Genomic DNA, 20,863 nt, shown 5'->3' with positions numbered 1-20,863 from the left:
ATAAATTTCCTTTTTTCACATAGAGATGTTCAGGTGATATTTTCCTGTCAGCTTTTTACAGCTATACTGCATCACTTTTAAGTGTTTCAACATTTGGGTATTATGGCCCTTTAATGTTTAAGCAATATTATATTGTCAGATGGTATTATAAGTGGTCGCTTGATGAAAATCTAAAACAAAATCTTCATTTACCCAACTTCCAGTTTTTGAACATGCTGCAATAAAATTAAGTCCTGGGTAAAGTATCCTGATATGATACTTAGGGTAGTGTGTTTAAATTGAGTCTAATGGTCTAGGTTGTATGGTCTCAAAGTGGCTGTACAGCCCAGAGCCTACCGATAAAAAAAAAAGCACACATGCAGGACTGAGAGCCAGACTGTAGTTGCAAAAGCTGGTCTTTTATTTTATTCAAAAACATATTTTGTGCTGGAATTGATGCATTTAACTTAAACAGACACTTTGTCCATATAGTATCTCTGCTTGTACTTACAGTGCTATTGTACGGCCATATTTATATAATTGCTGATACTCGATAGTTGTAAAGCGTAAAAATGAGCTCTTCACAAAATTGGCTTCAGTTTAACAAATGGTTTACTTTACTGCATTCTCTTTTACCAGTACGCGAAAAACTTGGCAGGTAGTAGTAACCATTGTAGTTTTCAAGGGGGGGGGGGGGGAAATAATTTTTTTAACGTCAACACGAAAACAATATATGACCATTGTCTTGTGCATGTGAACAATAAAATTGTAGGTTTACACAAACCCCTCATTTTCTATTTAACACTTGCAAATATTTTCATTATAACACTGTTTAATTTAGTGTAAACTTAAAGGATTAGAAAAGTCAACATACAATCATCACATAATAACATACTCAAGGTTCCTAAATGATCAAGTAATAAATCTGCATTTACTATTTTTTTTTTTTTTAAATGAAGCCTCCAACACAGTTTAAAACATTTTTTATTATATTGTTGTGATGTCATGATTGCAGACTCATTCTCTAAACCTCCCATCCTATTTTAATACATTTTCATATGTTTACTCCCACCAACGCATGCGCAATTGATACGGATCTCTCACGCATGGGCACAGCAATAACGGAAGACTTTTCCCAGGTCTTCAGGCAGATTACACGCATGCGTATAATGTTACAAATCAACTGGCAATGATATCTGTTTGCAGATATATGGTCACAGGCAGCTTGCATTATATTGCATTAAACTCAATCGATCCTGTCATGCCCAAAGATTTATAGACATGTTTTTTTTATTCCAATTGTGTTTACAATCAAGAGTTGAAAACAGTCTTTCAAGGGGCGGGGCTAACCATCAGAGTGGACAGACGTGCACTTCATGAGATCCAGCTTTTAATATTGATTTTAGGGGTCAATTGATAGCTTTTTATAGTGCTGATAAGTCCTGTTGAAGACCCCAATGAGATTTACTCATTATCAATCTGATTGACCAAGATTGGGAACTTAAGCACGGAACCTACCCCTGACCTAAGCCTTGTTAGAAGGCTGTGAGATTGCAGACTACGACACAGGAAATTGGCGGCTGCGGTTAGCTGGAAGAAGAAAGTTCTGAGTCCCCTTGAGGCTGCCCTCAAACAAATGGAATTGCAGCTGCTCAGAGTTTTAACAGAGATGACACCTTTACGACAGCCAACTCCATGTACTATATGGAGAAAAGATGTAAAGAGCACTGCTGAGGATACGCTAGCTGCAAATACTGCAATATGCGGCACTACAACAGAAGAACAGGCCTACTCTACAGAAGAGCACATGTGGATGGCTGAACCTAGATTGCTGGTAGCGAGTCACCAGACTTCTTGTCTATATCATACCCCTGGTAACTTTGACCCGCTTAACTACAGCGGTAGCGTTTGGGAGAAGCTGTCTGTTCTAGGGGAAGACCAGAGATGGCTAGCTCCATTCACCCTAGAGGGAGACTTATGCGAGCCACACAAGCCATTCTCGTGCCATAATTACCACACTTGAAAAATAGGGGTGGGGTAGACCTATTTCTCCAACATTGGTGTGTCCGGTCCACGGCGTCATCCTTACTTGTGGGAATATCTCTTCCCCAACAGGAAATGGCAAAGAGTCCCAGCAAAGCTGGCCATATAGTGCACAGGCAACATCTCCACGGAGATGGTTAAGAGTATGTGGTGTTTAGTTGTAGTTTTTTATTCTACTATCAAGAGTTTGTTATTTTAAAATAGTGCTGGTATGTACTATTTACTCTGAAACAGAAAAAGATGAAGAATTCTGTTTGTGAGAGGAAGATGATTTTAGCAGACAGTAACTAAAATCCTTTGCTGTTTCCACATAGGACTGTTGAGATGAAGTAACTTCAGTTGGGGGAAACAGTTAGCAGACTTTTCTGCTTAAGGTATGACTAGCCATATTTCTAACAAGACTGTGTATTGCTGGAAGGCTGTCTTTTTCCCCTCATGGGGACCGGTAAGCCATTTTCTTAGTCTCAAGCAGAATAAAGGGCTTAATATGGGCTATAAAACTGGTAGACATTTTTATGGGCAAAATCGATTGCTTTATTTGGGCATTTTATACATGTTTATGCTGGTATTTCACTCTTATAAACTTGGGGAACATTTTTTAACGTCAGGCACTATGTTAGACACCTTTTCCAGTCAGGAAGGGCCTTCCCAGTTGTAGGCTGAGCCTCATTTTCGCGCCATTAATGCGCAGTTGTTTTTGAGAGCAAGACATGCAGATGCATGTGTGAGGACCTGAAGATAGTTGGAAAAGTTCCTAGAAGGCGTCATTTGGTATCGTATTCCCCTATGGGCTTGGTAAAGTCGCAGCAAAGGCTGTAGCTGGGACTGTAGAGGGGTTAAAACTGTAACCGGCTCCGGTTTCGTTATTTTAAGGGTTAAAGCTCTGAAAATTGGTGTGCAATACTTTTAATGCTTTAAGACACTGTGGTGAAATTTTGGTAAATTTTCCTTCATATTTTTTCACATATTCAGTAATAAAGTGTGCTCTGTTTAAAATTTAAAGAGACAGTAACGGTTTTGTTTTAAAACGGTTTTTGTGTTTTACTGACAAGTTTAAGCCTGTTTAACATGTCTGTGCCTTCAGATAAGCTATGTTCTATATGTATGAAAGTCAATGTGTCTCCCCCTTCTAAATTATGTGATAATTGTGCCAAGGCGTCCAAACAAAGTAAGGACAGTACTGTCACAGATAATGAAGTTGCCCAAGATGATTCATCAGATGAAGGGAGTAGACATGGTTCTACATCATCTCCTTCTGTGTCTACACCAGTTTTGCCCACGCAGGAGGCCCCTAGTACTTCTAGCCCGCCAATGCTTATTACCATGCAACAATTGACGGCTGTAATGGATAACTCCATAGCAAATATTTTATCCAAAATGCCTGCATATCAGAGAAAGCGCGATTGCTCTGTTTTAAACACTGAAGAGCAGGAGGGCGCTGATGATAATTGTTCTGTCATACCCTCACACCAATCTGAAGGGGCCATGAGGGAGGTTTTGTCAGATGGGGAAATTTCATATTCAGGAAAAATTTCCCAACAGGCTGAACCTGATGTTGTGACATTTAAATTTAAATTAGAACATCTCCGCGCACTGCTTAAGGAGGTGTTATCTAATCTGGATGATTGTGACAACCTGGTCATTCCAGAAAAATTATGCAAGATGGACAAGTTCCTAGAGGTTCCGGTGCACCCCGACGCTTTTCCTATACCCAAGCGGGTGGCGGACATAGTGAATAAGGAATGGGAGAAGCCCGGCATACCTTTTGTTCCCCCTCCTATATTTAAGAAATTATTTCCTATGGTCGACCCCAGAAAGGACTTATGGCAGACAGTCCCTAAGGTCGAGGGGGCAGTTTCTAATCTAAACAAACACACTACTATTCCTATCGAGGATAATTGTGCTTTCAAAGATCCTATGGATAAAAAATTGGAGGGTTTGCTTAAAAAAGATTTTTGTACAGCAAGGTTACCTTCTTCAACCCATTTCGTGCATTGTTCCTGTCACTACAGCAGCGTGGTTCTGGTTCGAGGAACTAGAAAAGTCGCTCAGTAGAGAGACTCCATATGAAGAGGTTATGGACAGAGTTCACGCACTTAAGTTGGCTAACTCTTTTATTTTAGATGCCGCTTTGCAAATAGCTAGATTAGCGGCGAAAAATTCAGGGTTTGCAATTGTGGCGCACAGAGCGCTTTGGCTAAACTCTTGGTCAGCGGATGTATCATCCAAGACAAAATTGCTTAATATCCCCTTCAAGGGTAAAACTCTCTTTGGACCAGAATTGAAAGAGATTATCTCAGACATCACTGGGGGAAAGGGCCACGCCCTCCCACAAGATAGGCCTTTCAAAGCCAAGAATAAGTCTAATTTTCGTTCCTTTCGTAATTTCAGGAACGGACCGGGCTCTAATTCTGCATCCTCTAAGCAAGAGGGTAATACCTCACAGACCAAACCAGCCTGGAAACCGATGCAAGGCTGGAACAAGGGTAAGCAGGCCAAGAAGCCTGCCGCTACTAACAAAACAGCATGAAGGAGTAGCCCCCGATCCGGGACCGGATCTAGTGGGGGGCAGACTCTCTCTCTTTGCTCAGGCTTGAGCAAGAGATGTTCAGGATCCCTGGACGCTAGAAATAGTTTGTCAGGGTTATCTTCTGGAATTCAAGGAACTACCCCCAAGGGGAAGGTTCCACATTTCTCACTTATCCTCAAACCAAATAAAGAGACAGGCATTCTTACATTGTGTAGAAGACCTGTTAAAGATGGGAGTGATACACCCAGTTCCAACGGCGGAACAAGGAATGGGATTTTACTCAAATCTGTTTGTAGTTCCCAAAAAAGAGGGAACTTTCAGACCAATCCTGGATTTAAAGATCCTAAACAAATTTCTCAAATTACCATCGTTCAAGATGGAAACCATTCGAACGATTCTACCCACAATCCAGGAAGGTCAATTTATGACTACCGTGGATCTAAAGGATGCGTATCTACATATCCCTAGGCCCTCCCATTCGGGCTAGCCACTGCTCCAAGGATTTTCACAAAGGTACTCGGATCCCTTCTAGCGGTTCTAAGACCAAGGGGCATTGCAGTAGTACCGTACTTGGATGACATTCTTATACAAGCGTCATCTCTTTCAAAGGCAAAGGCTCACTCAGACATCGTTCTAGCCTTTCTCAGATCTCACGGATGGAAGGTGAACATAGAAAAAAGTTCCCTGTCTCCGTCGACAAGAGTTCCCTTCTTGGGAACAATAATAGATTCCTTAGAAATGAGGATTTTCTTGACAGAAGTAAGAAAGTCAAAGCTTCTAAACGCTTGTCAAGTTCTTCATTCTATTCCTCGTCCTTCCGTAGCTCAGTGCATGGAAGTAGTAGGATTGATGGTTGCAGCAATGGACATAGTTCCTTTTGCTCGAATTCATCTAAGACCATTACAACTGTGCATGCTGAAACAGTGGAATGGGGACTATAAAGACTTGTCTCCAGTGATTCAAGTAGATCAGAAGGCCAGAGACTCACTCCGTTGGTGGCTAACCCAGGATCACCTGTCCCAGGGAATGAGCTTCCGCAGACCAGAGTGGGTCATCGTCACGACCGACGCCAGCCTAATGGGCTGGGGCGCGGTCTGGGAATCCCTGAAAGCTCAGGGACTATGGTCTCGGGAAGAGTCTCTTCTCCCGATAAACATTCTGGAACTAAGAGCGATATTCAATGCTCTCAGGGTTTGGCCTCAGCTAGCAAAGGCCAGATTCATAAGATTCCAATCAGACAACATGACGACTGTTGCGTATATCAATCATCAGGGGGGAACAAGGAGTTCCCTGGCGATGAAAGAAGTGACCAAAATAATACAATGGGTGGAGAATCACTCCTGCCACCTATCTGCGATCCACATTCCAGGTTTGGAAAACTGGGAAGCAGATTATTTGAGTCGTCAAACATTCCATCCGGGGGAGTGGGAACTCCACCCGGAGATCTTTGCCCAGTTGACGCAACTATGGGGCATTCCAGATATGGATCTGATGGCATCTCGTCAGAACTTCAAGGTTCCTTGCTACGGGTCCAGATCCAGGGATCCCAAGGCGACTCTAGTGGATGCACTAGTAGCGGCTTGGACCTTCAACCTAGCTTATGTGTTTCCACCGTTTCCTCTCATTCCCAGGCTGGTAGCCAGGATCAAACAGGAGAGGGCCTCGTGATCTTGATAGCTCCTGCGTGGCCACGCAGGACTTGGTATGCAGACCTGGTGAATATGTCATCGGTTCCACCATGGAAGCTACCTTTGAGACAGGACCTTCTTGTTCAGGGTCCATTCGAACATCCAAATCTGGTCTCCCTCCAGCTGACGGCTTGGAGATTGAACGCTTGATTCTATCAAAGCGTAGGTTTTCAGATTCTGTGATAGATACTCTAGTTCAAGCCAGAAAACCGGTAACTAGAAAAATTTACCATAAAATATGGAAAAGATATATCTGCTGGTATGAATCCAAGGGATTCTCATGGAATAAGATCCAAATTCCTAGGATCCTTTCCTTTCTACAAGAGGGTTTGGATAAAGGATTATCAGCGAGTTCTCTAAAGGGACGGATTTCTGCTTTATCTGTCTTATTACACAAACGACTGGCAGCTGTGCCAGATGTTCAAGCATTTGTTCAGGCTCTGGTTAAGATCAAGCCTGTTTACAGACCTTTGACTCCTCCCTGGAGTTTAAATCTAGTTCTTTCAGTTCTTCAAGGGGTTCCGTTTGAACCTCTACATTCCATAGATATTAAGTTGTTATCTTGGAAAGTTTTGTTTTTGGTTGCTATTTCTTCTGCTAGAAGAGTTTCTGAGTTATCTGCTCTGCAGTGTGCTCCGCCCTATCTGGTGTTCCATGCAGATAAGGTTGTTTTGCGTACTAAGCCTGGTTTTCTTCCAAAGATTGTTTCTAACAAAAATATTAACCAGGAGATAGTTGTTCCTTCTTTGTGTCCGAATCCAGTTTCGAAGAAGGAACGTTTGTTACACAATTTAGACGTAGTCCGTGCTCTAAAATTCTATTTAGAAGCTACAAAAGAGTTCAGACAAACTTCTTCTCTGTTTGTCGTCTATTCTGGTAAAAGGAGAGGTCAAAAAGCGACTTCTACCTCTCTTTCTTTTTGGCTTAAAAGCATCATCCGATTGGCTTACGAGACTGCCGGACGGCAACCTCCAGGAAGAATCACAGCTCACTCCACTAGGGCTGTGGCTTCCACATGGGCCTTCAAGAACGAGGCTTCTGTTGATCAGATATGTAAGGCAGCGACTTGGTCTTCACTGCACACTTTTGCCAAATTTTACAAATTTGATACTTTTGCTTCTTCGGAGGCTATTTTTGGGAGAAAGGTTTTGCAAGCCGTGGTGCCTTCCGTTTAGGTAACCTGATTTGCCCCCTCCCTTCATCCGTGTCCTAAAGCTTTGGTATTGGTTCCCACAAGTAAGGATGACGCCGTGGACCGGACACACCAATGTTGGAGAAAACAGAATTTATGCTTACCTGATAAATTACTTTCTCCAACGGTGTGTCCGGTCCACGGCCCGCCCTGGTTTTTTATTTTTAATCAGGTCTGATGAATTATTTTCTCTAACTACAGTCACCACGGCACCCTATAGTTTCTCCTATTTTTTTCCTCCTGTCCGTCGGTCGAATGACTGGGGTGGGCGGAGCCTAGGAGGGACTATATGGCCAGCTTTGCTGGGACTCTTTGCCATTTCCTGTTGGGGAAGAGATATTCCCACAAGTAAGGATGACGCCGTGGACCGGACACACCGTTGGAGAAAGTAATTTATCAGGTAAGCATAAATTCTGTTTTCTGTCTTCTGCTTCAATTGGACTGATGTACTCCCTTTGCACACAGATTTTGCAGGAAAACCTGCCAAGTTATCTTTTGGGACTGATCATATTTACTGTGTATTACCTATGTTATTTAATAGGCTTGTTGCATTATATCATTTAAGTATATTTCAGATAAGTAGCCTTTTCTTTTTATTACACTAGCTTCTGACAAGGTCCTATGTCTACCCACTAGACACCATAGAAATTAGAGGCTAAATGTTTATACACATGATTTTAGTTTAACAGATATAATATATGGATGGAAATCTGAATAATTGTTATTCTAGTCAGTTAGATGGCCTAGCAGTTATATATACATATACAATTGTTTGAATTAGAAAACAGTCTTTCAAGAAATCTGATTGTCTTTCAGATTATTTACGGATTTCAGAAGGAGCAGTTTTCAAATTGTGATTTGTATTGTCGCTTTTAATACTTGATGGCATTAAATGCAGTCTCCGGCTCAGGAATCACTGCAGTCACCTGACTGCAACTACACTGAAGTTGGCCAGGGAACTCCTGATGCGATTGCGCATGCGTAAACTAAAGCACACTAGAGTGCATGCGTGGACAGTTGAGCTATACCCGGAACTAAAGGAAAAAGAGAGAACGCAGGTTGCCCACCGTGATCAGTTTATGCAAATAAGCCTCACGGTTTTGGAAATCCTAGCACTTTCTAGCCGGAATAGCAAGAGAACAGAGCAAAAAGCGTAGCGCTAGGTATTTGATCAAAATTGTAATATTATCAACCCTGTACAATGCGATACAGAAAAAATTTGAGCATACTATCCCTTTAAATTGTGCATAATGTGTGAAATGTCAGAGATTTAATAGGTCTTTATATTCTGTAATATTTTGATAAAATTATTTTTGCACACTATTGTGCCCCATTTCCATCTAAAGGGGAGGAGAGTCCTCGGCTTCATTCATTACTTATGGTAAAGACACCCCAGCCAAAGGCCTAAATACCTCCCCCACTCCCCTCATCCTCCAGTCATTTTTTGCCTTTCGTCACAGGAGGATGGCAGAGAAGTGCTGAAGTTTCGGAGGTCTCTTATGGAGAGTACTACTCTTCGCTATGGAACGGGAGTTTAAGTAGCCCTAACAAGCCTTTCAGTTGAGGGCCTGAGTGAAAGCTAGAGTCCGGAGATGCAGGGAGAGCTCTCCTCTGCAACACCATCCCGACTCATATTAACCGCTCCTACAGCAATCGGTGTTGATGAGTTTCGCAGACTGCTTTCTTCTCTCAAGTCCATGTCAGGAGCGATGCTACGACCTGTCACACTTGAAGGGCCGTGTTCCTGTTCCACAGCGTGGATTCTGGTAAGATTGTTTAATTTTTTTATTATATTGATAACACAGAAGACAGGGCTACAGTGTGGCGCCTTTTATCTTTATAGAATCAAGGGTTAATATTCCTGTTAAGGGGATTATTAAACAGGGGGGTTTTTATACGTGATATTCTTTATTGTGTCATTGCTGCGTTATGTGCGGGATGAGGCTCTGGCAATGTGGTGGAACTGACAGGTTCATTTCCGGGAGTTTTTGCGTGCCCTTTTTTGGCGCGTTTTCTCCTTTAGGCAGGGGCGGTCCTGTTAGAGCTTCACTTCCGGTCTGATCTGTGACGGAGGAGACAAAGCGGTTTCTCTAGTCCGGGTTCGAGGAGGTGGTGAGTGCCCCGGCCATTGGCGGTTATAAAGGTGCCTGTTCTTAATTTTGCTAATTAAGATAAAAGCTATTGAGGATTCTGAGCAGATGTGTGAACACAACAAGAGGGCGCTACAAAATATGCTGCTAAAATAAAGTGTGCAGTAAATAACCAATGAAATATACAATATCCGTCTAAGTACTATAAAGTGAGAATGGGAAGTGGACCCTCACTATATATTAGTATCTCATTAATCAGTCCACAGTAAAGTGATCTAAACAGATCAGTCCATAACTTGACATGGATATCCCTGTAGGCGAAAAAAGAATCTCTGCGGACTCCTTCTATCCCTCTCAGACAGCAGATGGATCTGTGAAGGTGGAAAACAGAAACAACCCATGTGTGTATCTGCAGCAAGAGAGGCCCAAACTCGCACAAGTATTCTATGTCCAGGGTACTCACACTTTTGCTGAGCACACCTATGTGCTGGTAGAAGCCGACTGGTTATCTGAGCTAACCAGCTCGCTCTCTCCGGTCAACACTCTCCCTGCAGCGGTGAACACTCCTGGCTGCTCACTTCCTCCAATGGTGCTCCTCCAGGCAACCGGTGCTCCGCTTGCAGATAGTACCCCCAACGGAATGGTAATGAGATTGCTCACTTGTATAAAGGACTCACAGACAATGATATATAAAAACAGGTCCTTTAATCATTGTTATATACAGTGATCCTTATTTCACAAATGGTCTAAATTAGTATGAATTGCTACGCGTTTCTCGGCTACAACTTGGCCGTTTCCACAGGCATCAGGAGGATTCTGACGTGTTGGAGGGTACTCCCTCTTTATCTAAGTCTTTTACCTGTGTTTATCGTGAGGCTCCGGTAGACCAGCCTGCGCAACTATGTTCTACATGCCTTGAAAGAGCTACGACACCTAAAAATAAGAGAATGTCTAGTACTACTGAGTCGTCCACCTCTGAGGGCTCTCCGTCCCGTGAGGTGCGTTCCCTAATTATGTCCCCTATTCCACATGCAGCACCCCAGGGTCCGACTGTTACCCCTTTGGGGGAAATTTGCTGGCCGCCAGATTTTGCGGACCAACTTCAAACGGCAGTCTCTAAAGTGATCAATGCTTTACCACGTTCTGCTATGCGTAAGTGTAGAGCTTTCCAGAGCGGCCCGACTCAGGATTCATCTATATCGGAAACTCCTGCGGAGTGGTACGATGATGAGTCCCACTCCGACGCTTCGGAGGAGGTGCCTTCTGGGTCGGAGTTCGTGTCATCTAAACCTCCTGTGGCGGAGGAGCCTGGCTTATAGGTTTAAAATGAAGAATTTGCTCTTTTTGCTGAAGCAAGTGCTTGCTACTCTGGAGGTTACGGAGCAAAAGCTTCCGGAAGAACCCTCCATTCCTAAGCTGGGTGGTGCCCCAGACCTTCCCGGTTCCTGTAAAGATGGCAAATATTATAAAGAATGAATAGGAGCAATTAGGTTCATCCTTTTCTCCTCCTAATTTTAAAAAGCTTTTCCCCATTCCGGAGGCCCAGCTTGAGCTGTGGGGAACCATTCCCAAGGTGGATGGTGCTATCTTCACTCTTGCTAAGCATATGACTATTCCTCTTGAGGATAGCTCGTCCAAGGAGCCCATGGATAAAAAGTTGGAAAACATGTTAAGGAAAATGTTTCAACACACAGGGTTTGTTTTTCAACCGGCACGCTAAGGTGTCAGGTTTTTCCGTTTTAACACGCAGGGCGCTGTGGCTAATATCTTGGTCGGTGGACATGTCTTCTTAGCTGTGGTTACTGTCCCTGCCTTTTCAAGGTAAGATTTTGTTCGGTCCAGGCCTGGACTCGATTATATCCACGGTTGCGGGAGGCAAGGGTGCCTTCCTGCCCCAGGATATGAAGGCTAAGCTTAAGGGGTTCTAATTTTCGTCCCTTTCGCGCGGACAAGGCCCAACGCCAGCAGCTCGCAGCGAAGGCGGACCCACCTAAGGGAGCCTGGAAGCCTGCTCAGGCTTGGAACAAGTCTAAGCAGAACAAGAAGCCCGCCAAAACAAAATCGGCATGAAGGGGCGGCCCCCGACAGGTTTACGGACCGAGTAGGGGGCAGATTGTCTCTTTTTTCCAACGCCTGGTTGCAGGATGTTCAGTACCCTTGGGTTCTGGAGGTTGTCGCCCAGGATAAGATTACAGGATAGGGTTCAGGTCCCTTCCGTCCAAGGGCAGATTCCTTGTTTCAAACCTGTTTTCAAGGCCAGAAAAGAGAAAGGCCTTTCTAGAGTGTGTGAGGGATCTATCATCTCTAGGCATTATCGTACCAGTACCCAATGCAGAAATGGGTCTAGGGTACTTTTCAAATCTGTTTGTGGTTCCAAAGAAGGAGGGCACGTTCCACCCGATTCTGGATTTAAAGTGTTTAAACAAGTTCCTGTCCGTTCCATCGTTCAAAATGTAAACGATCCGGTCCATTTTGCCTCTAGTTCAAGAGGGGCAGTTCATGACCACAATAGACTTGAAGGATGCCTACATGAATGTTCCAATTCATAGGGACCACTTCAAGTTTCTCAGATTTGCGTTTCTGAACCAACATTTTCAATTTGTGGCCCTTCCCTTCGGTCTGGCGATGACTCTGAGAGTCTTCATGAAGGTTCTGTGGGGGCACTGCTTGCAGTGGCCAGATCTAGGGGTATTGCGGTGGCGCCCTACCTAAACGACATTCTGGTTCAGGCGCCGTCCTTTCATCTAGCAGAAGTCAACTCAAGGGCTCTTACTTCAATCTCACGGTTGGAAGATCAAATCTGGAAAGAGCTCCCTGGTTCCCAGCACCAGGGTGAAGTTTTTCGGCACGATACTAGACTCGGTGTCCATGAAGATATTCATCACAGATCAGCGACGCAGGAAGATTGCGTCCGCCTGTCTTGCCCTTCAGTCCTCAAGGAGTCCCTCGGTAGCTCAGTGTATGAAGGTGATTGGGCTCATGGTCTCCAGCATAGACGTCATTCCATTCACACGATTTCATCTCAGACCTCTTCAAGTGTGCATGTTGAGGCAGTGGAACGGCGATCATTCCGATCTGTCACAGCTGATGTCCATGGATGCGTGGACTCGGTCTTCCCTCTCTTGGTGGATCCGTCCGGCCCAGTTGTCCATGGGGACATCCTTCTTGAGACCGTCCTGGGAAATTATGACCACGGACGCGAGTCTGATGTGATGGGGAGCTGTTTGGGGTGCCAGGGTGGCACAGGGAACATGGTCTCGGCTGGAGTCTCTTCCGATAAATATCCTGGAACTGCGAGCGATCTACAACGCTCTGAAGGCGTGGCCCAGTCTGGGGGAATGCAACTTCATCAGGTTCCAGACGGACAACATTACCTCGGTGGCATACATCAATCACCAGGGGGGTTCGAGGAGCTCCCTTGCAATGAGGGAGGTGTCTCAGATTCTGGAGTGGGCGGAGACCCACAACTGTTCACTCTCAGCAATCCATATTCCTGGAGTGGACAACTGGAAAGCGGACTTTCTCAGCAGGCAAACATTTCATCTGAGAGAAGGGTCTCTTCACCCTGAGGTGTTCGGGGAGATTTGTCTCAGATGGGGGACGCCAGAGATCGATGTCATGGCATACCGATTGAATTGCAAACTTCCCCGATATGGATCGAGGTTGAGGGACCCCCAAGCAGAGCTGATCGATGCATTGGCAGTACCTTGGGAGTTAAGTCTAGTGTACATTTTTCCTCCGTTACCACTTCTACCTCGTATAGTGGCACACATAAAGCAGAAGAGAGCGTTGTCCATTCTGATTGCTCCTTCATGGTCGCAGAGGACAGGGTTTGCGGATATGGTGGAGGTGTCATCCTCTCCGCCGTGGAGGTTACCCTGTCGCAGGGACCTGCTGGAACAGGGTCCCTTTCAACATCAGAATATAGATTCTCTGAGGCTGACTCCGTGGAGATTGAACGCTTAGTCCTAACCAAGAGAGGTTTTTCTGAAACCATGATTGATATGCTAGTTCAGGTGAGGAAGCCAGTCACTCGACGCATCTACCATAAGGTGTGGAGAGTTTACTTTTCCTGGTGTGAGAGACATGGATAATCCTTGGCACAAGGTGAAGGTATCCAGGATTTTGTCCTTTCTCCAAGAGGGTTTGGAGAAGGGTCTTCCCGCTAGTTCCTTGAAGGGACAGATCTCGGCTCTATCAGTGTTGCATAGGAAGCTTGCTGAGCTCCCTGACATTCAATCCTTTGTTCAGGCCCTGTCTAATCAGGCCTGTGTTTAGGCAGTCTGCTCCCTTGTGGAGCTTGAATTTGGTTCTTAAAGTTTTACAGGGGATCCGTTTGAGCCTATGCATTCTCTTGACATAAAGATCCTGTCTTGGAAGGTTCTGTTCCTGTTAGCCATTGCATCGGCCCGCAGAGTTTCCGAACTGGCGGCCTTGTAACATGAGCCCCTTTATCTGGTGTTTCACGCGCTTAAGGCTGTTCTTTGCACTGACTTGGGATTTCTTCCCAAAGTGGTGTCTGACCATAACATCAATCAGGAAATAGTTGTTCCTTCTTTGTGTCCTAGCCCCTCTTTTTCTAAGGAGAGGCTACTTCATAATCTGGATGTGGTTCGTGCCTTGAAGTTCTATTTTCAGGCGACTAAGAATTTCAGACAATCTAACTCCCTTTTTGTAGTCTATTCAGGGAAGCGCAGGGGTCAACGGGCCTCTACTACTTCTTTGTCTTTTTGGCTGAGGAGCTTGATATACCTCGCCTATGAGACGGTGGGACACAAGCCCCCTCAGAGGATTAAGGCTCATTCCACTAGAGCAGTGGCTTCATCTTGGGCCTTCAAAAATGTTTTTCTATGGAGCAGATTTGTAAGGCGGCTACCTGGTCCTCCTTGCATACTTTCACGAAGTTTTACAAATTTGACGTATTTGCTTCTGCGGAAGCTGTTTTTGGGAGAAAGGCTCTACAGGCTGTGGTGCCCTCAGTTTAAGAGTCCGCCTTTACCCTCCCGGTTTCATTCAGTGTCCTCTAGAGCTTGGCTATATGTTTCCCATAAGTAATGAATGAAGCCATGGACTCTCCTCCCCTTTAGATGGAAAACATAAATTATGCTTACCTGATAATTTAATTTCCATCATGGGGAGGATTGTCCACGACTCCCGCCTGTATCTCTAGTGGGTGGCCCTAAATTTAATATTTTCTTCTGGCTCCATTTATACCCTGATATTTCTCCTACTGTTCCTTGTTCCCTCGGCAGAATGACTGGGGGATGAGGGGAGTGGGGGAGGTATTTAAGCCTTTGGCTGAGGTGTCTTTGCCTTCTCCTGGTGGCCAGGTTCTTAATTCCCATAAGTAATGAATGAAGCCGTGGACTCTCCTCCCCACGATGGAAATGAAATTATTAGGTAAGCATACTTTATGTTTTTTGTGCCTTACTATCTACTTGCGTTAGATGTAAAGTTTGTCAGGCATTAAAGATTAATTTGTGCAGTATGAATTTGTGGTGCAAGTTATCGTTTATCAGTTTCCATTGATAACTGAATCCAGTGATACTAGGGGAAAATAATGTAAACTGCCAATAAAGCAGGACTTAATAATATTTTTATTGCAGGTTGTAGGTACAATTACAGACATTTTAAAGAGCACTAGCAGCAGCATCAATTTTTTTTTAAATTAAAGTTGGGAAATAGTGACGTTGAAAGTTTCTACTGATTACAAATGTTCTGGACTTTTAAGTTCACTGTGGTCTGAAAAAATGAATTAAAAGCTAGTTAAAGGGACAGTCTACACCAGAATTGTTATTGTTTTAAAAGATAGATAATCCCTTTATTACCCATTTCCCAGTTTTGCATAACCAACACAGTTATAATAATATACTTTTAACCTCTGTGATTATCTTGTATCTAAGCCTCTGCAAACTGCCCCTTTTTTCAGTTCTTTTGACAGACTTGCAGTCTAGCCAATCAGTGCCTGCTCCCAGATAACTTCTCGTGCACAAGCACAGTGTTATCTATATGAAATACGTGAACTAAAACCCTCTAGTGGTGAAAAACTATTAAAATGCAATCTGAAAGAGGTGGGCTTCAAGGTCTAAGAAATTAGCATATGAACCTCCTAGGTTAAGCTTTCAACTAAGAATACCAAGAGAACAAAACACAATTGGTGATCAAAGTAAATTGAAAAATTGTTTAAAATTACATGCTCTATCTGAATCATGAAAGTTTATTTTGGCCTAGACTGTCCCTTTAAAGTTAAACTATGAAGTTGATATCAGTTGTACACCTCCTGTTAATGCTCATTGGCCTTGTAGGTGCTTCCTGTTGATTTTTGATTGGCATTAGCAGGAAGTACCACTAAAACAGTGCATATCAGCCATTGAGCGTTAGTAGGAAGTGCCTACCAGGCAATAAACATTAGAAGTGCACAACTGATTCACATGTGTAGATACTGCCCTTTCAGAAGGATTAATTTGAGTGCAGTGTTTCTTTAAAGGGGCATGAAACCCACATTTTTTTCTTTCATGATTCAGATAGAGCTTGTACTTTTAAATAACTTTACAATTTATTTCTATTTAATTGATTTAGTTCTCCTTTGCATCCTTTGCTAAAAACTATACCTAGGTAGGCTCAGTATCTGCTGCTTGGTGGCTGCACATATATGCATATTTTCAATGGCTTTCAGCTAACTCCCAGTAGTGCTTTGCTGTTCCTTCATCAACGAATAACAAGAATATGAAGCAAATTAAATAGAAGTAAATTGGAAAGTTGTTTAAAATTGTATGATCTATCTGAATCATGAAATACATTTTTTAGGTTTCATGTCCCTTTAAAGCATTATTCTGCATTTGTTGCATTTATTATTTTTTTCTTGCTACTGATTAGTAGAAATGTCCCAAATGTTATATAAACAGAATTCTAGTGGTTTCACGTGGCAAACCTTGCATGCTTTTGTATTCTGATTCTCGCATTTTGTTTTCTCATTCTCCTTTTTAGACTATATGTGCCTTAGTTTGTTGTCGACCAGTTGTAAAACCAGAGTACTTTAGTGAGCTGGTCCAAGCCATTAAGCAGAAGCAAGTACTGCCTGCCCCTAAAAGGTATCTCTCTCACATTATTTGTCATTTTATTTATTTTATTGTTTTTAATATTTTCTGGTGAAAATATAATTCATATATCAGATTACATTCGTATTCAATTATTAAAGTTAATTTCAGTGTTCTACCACCAAGCTGTAGTTTGTTTTTTATACTTACTGTATATTGTCTCTAATAGCTAACTGAATACTGAAATATTGTTAACAATAAGATTAGACTGTGCAGAAATTACCTTGAATAGTTGTCTAATGGGAAATAAAATATGTGTTGTCATAAACTACCAATTACACATTCTTGTATTTAATGTGTTCTATGTGCAATATTGATTCACTTTTCCTTCTATTGGCAGTGAGAGTCCATGAGAACATTCATAACTTATGTGAAATATACTATTCCTGGCCACCATGAAGGAGGCAAAGACACTCCAAACAAGACTATAAATATCCCCCACCCAGCTATTTCATAATACCACCTGGCTGGCAAATTTATCCGTGGAGAACACTGAACTTGCATCCTCGCAGACAAATACATGCTAAATCCAGCTCAGGCGTAGAGTCTGAATGTGGGTGCAGAGGGCATATATACATATGCTCCATGCATAGTAATATCTTTCAGATTTGCAGTGCATTCATCTGCGTTTCGGTTATGAGATTTATGTCCCTTACGCCCTTTAAAATGTCAGTTTCAGACTTGCACTTTTATAAAAGTTTCAGTTTCATATTAAGGGGACATTTTCTATAAAAAAATATTAAATTGAGCACCAGCCATTCTGTTTTAATAATCCATAGATAAATGAGCATATCTATTTATATTTTATATTTATTTGTAAAGTTTAAAATGATGGATCACTGAGGTGACGTTTCCACCTCTTAGCCAAAAGCTGTGCAGCCCAGTTGGCATTAACCCGGATAGATAGCAATGTTATTGGCTAACATTACCTCATTCATTGAAAAATAGCATTCTATTTCTATATCAGCCTGAGGCGCTCAGCGCAGCTAACGCTCCAGACAAATAAAGGAACTTGCAGCTTGAAGTATTTTATACTTCATGACTGAAAGTCCCCTTTATTTGTTGCACTGGTAAATCCAAGCGTTTCAAAAAAACCTTAGAATTTACCATCACTTTAAGCATCTTGTTTATTTCTCTTGTAAGATGTATCGAGTCCACGGATTCATCCATACTTGTGGGATATTCTCCTTCCCTACAGGAAGTGGCAAAGAGAGCACCCACAGCAGAGCTGACTATATAGCTCCTCCCTTAGCTCCGCCCCCCAGTCATTCTCTTTGCCTGCTTAACTGCTAGGAAGGGTAAAGTGAGTGTGGTAAAATGTTAGTTTTTATTTTCTCAAGCAAAAGTTTGTTATTTTAAATGGTACCGGTGTGTACTATTTACTCTCTGGCAGAAAAGGGATTAAGACTTCTGCAAGGAGGATGATGATCTTAGCATTTTGTAACTAAGATCCACTGCTGTTCTCACAAGGGCTGAAGAGTACAGGAAAACTTCAGTTGGGGGAACAGTTTGCAGGCTAAACTGCATTAAGGTATGTTCAGTCTATTTTTTTCTAGACAGACTGTGTTATTTCTAGAAAAGGCTGGCAATATCCCCATGAGAGAAAGGTAAGCTGTATTCAGTAAAAGAGGAATCCAAGCTTGCATAAAGGGCTCAAAGTTACTGTTGACACTAATAGGAAAAAACGTTTTGGTTTAATTACAAATATAACGTTTTTTGAGGGACTTTAAGGGGTCTTTGTGGCTTGTTTAAGGATTATTAACCCACATGGCTAGTTTAAGAAACACTCTGTGGTGTTTCTTTTAGGCCCCATAACATCGAGTGAGGTGGGAGGGGCCTATTTTCAGTTGCACAGTTTATTTACCTCAGAAGCATCCAGCTACTTCTCCAGAGATTCCTGCTGTATTTGAGGACTGTAAAGAGGTTTTTCTCTTAAGTGTATCCAGTCCACGGATCATCCATTACTTATGGGATATTCTCCTTCCCAACAGGAAGTTGCAAGAGGATCACCCACAGCAGAGCTGCTATATAGCGCCTCCCCTAACTGTCATATCCAGTCATTCTCTTGCAAGCCTCAACCAAGATGGAGGTCGTAAGAGGAGTGTGGTATTTTATACTTAGTTTATTCTTCAATCAAAAGTTTGTTATTTTTAAATGGTGCCAGAGTGTACTGTTTATCTCAGGAAGTATTTAGAAGAAGAATCTGCCTGCGTTTTCTATGATCTTAGCAGAAGTAACTAAGATCCATGGCTGTTCTCACATATTCTGAGGAGTGAGGTAACTTCAGAGAAGGAATGGCGTGCAGGTTTTCCTGCAATAAGGTATGTGCAGTTAATATTTTTCTAGGGATGGAATTTGCTAGAAAATGCTGCTGATACCAAACTAATGTAAGTAAAGCCTTAAATGCAGTGACAGCGACTGGTATCAGGCTTATTAATAGAGATGCATACTCTTATAAAAATGTAATATAAAACGTTTGCTGGCATGTTTAATCGTTTTTATATATATTTGGTGATAAAACTTATTGGGGCCTAGTTTTTTTCCACATGGCTGGCTTGAATTTGGCCTAGAAACAGTTTCCTTATGCTTTCCACTGTTGTAATATGAGTAGGAGGGGCCTATTTTGCCGTTTTTTTGCACAGCAAAAATTACAGACACAGACATCCAGCTTCTTCCTGCATGATCCAGGACATCTCTGGAGGGCTCAAAAGGCTTCAAAGTCGTTTTTGAGGGAGGTAAAAAGCCACAGTAGAGCTGTGGCAGTTGTTGTGACTGTTTGAAAAAAAAAAAAAAGTTTTTGTCTTTTATTATTTTTTGGGTATTAAGGGGTTAATCATCCATTTGCAAGTGGGTGCAATGCTCTGCTAACTTGTTACATACACTGTAAAAATTTCGTTAGTGTAACTGCCTTTTTCTTTCATGTAATTAGCAAGTCCATGAGCTAGTGACGTATGGGATATACATTCCTACCAGGAGGGGCAAAGTTTCCCAAACCTCAAAATGCCTACAAATACACCCCTCACCACACCCACAAATCAGTTTTACAAACTTTGCCTCCTATGGAGGTGGTGAAGTAAGTTTGTGCTAGATTCTACGTTGATATGCGCTCCGCAGCAGGTTGGAGCCTGGTTTTCCTCTCAGCGTGCAGTGAATGTCAGAGGGATGTGAGGAGAGTATTGCCTATTTTGAATGCAGTGATCTCCTTCTACGGGGTCTATTTCATAGGTTCTCTGTTATCGGTCGTAGAGATTCATCTCTTACCTCCCTTTTCAGATCGAAGATATACTCTTATATATATACCATTACCTCTGCTGATTTTCGTTTCAGTACTGGTTTGGCTTTCTACAAACATGTAGATGAGTGTCCTGGGGTAAGTAAGTCTTATTTTCTGTGACACTCTAAGCTATGGTTGGGCACTTTTTTAATAAAGTTCTAAATATATGTATTCAAACATTTATTTGCCTTGACTCAGGATGTTCAACATTCCTTATTTTCAGACAGTCAGTTTCATATTTGGGATAATGCACTTGAATCAATTATTTTTCTTACCTTAAAAATTTGACTTTTTTCCCTGTGGGCTGTTAGGCTCGCGGGGGCTGAAAATGCTTCATTTTATTGCGTCATTCTTGGCGCGGACTTTTTGGCGCAAAAAATCTTTTCTGTTTCCGGCGTCATACGTGTCGCCGGAAGTTGCGTCATTTTTGACGTTCTTTTGTGCCAAAAAATGTCGGCGTTCCGGAAGTGGCGTCATTTTTGGCGCCAAAAGCATTTAGGCGCCAAATAATGTGGGCGTCTTATTTGGCGCTAAAAAAAAAAATATGGGCGTCGCTTTTGTCTCCACATTATTTAAGTCTCATTTTTCTTTGCTTCTGGTTGCTAGAAGCTTGTTCCTTGGCATTTTTTCCCATTCCTGAAACTGTCATTTAAGGAATTTGATCAATTTTGCTTTATATGTTGTTTTTTCTCTTACATATTGCAAGATGTCTCACGTTGCATCTGAGTCAGAAGATACTTCAGGAAAATCGCTGTCTGGTGCTGGAACTACCAAAGCTAAGTGTATCTGCTGTAAACTTTTGGTAGCTGTTCCTCCAGCTGTTGTTTGTATTAATTGTCATGACAAACTTGTTAATGCAGATAATATTTCCTTTAGTAATGTACCATTACCTGTTGCAGTTCCATCAACATCTAATGTTCAGAATGTTCCTGATAACATAAGAGATTTTGTTTCTGAATCCATCAAGAAG

At 42.5% G+C, this 20,863-nt stretch overlaps 1 protein-coding gene across 1 annotated transcript in view; it reads left to right on the top strand.

The window, feature by feature from the left end:
* The window catches only part of NBN (nibrin), a gene marked incomplete in the record, with an annotated part of 346,156 nt that overhangs the window by 57,230 nt on the left and 268,063 nt on the right, over positions 1–20,863 (top strand). The window contains 1 exon segment of the mRNA XM_053715908.1: positions 16,510–16,613. Coding sequence (XP_053571883.1) covers positions 16,510–16,613 — 104 coding nt within the window.

Source organism: Bombina bombina, chromosome 5 (genome assembly GCF_027579735.1).
Source record: "Bombina bombina isolate aBomBom1 chromosome 5, aBomBom1.pri, whole genome shotgun sequence".
Classification (NCBI taxonomy): domain Eukaryota; kingdom Metazoa; phylum Chordata; class Amphibia; order Anura; family Bombinatoridae; genus Bombina; species Bombina bombina.
The sequence above is the reverse complement of the archived record's forward strand: the minus strand, read 5'-3'. Positions and strand labels throughout refer to the sequence as shown.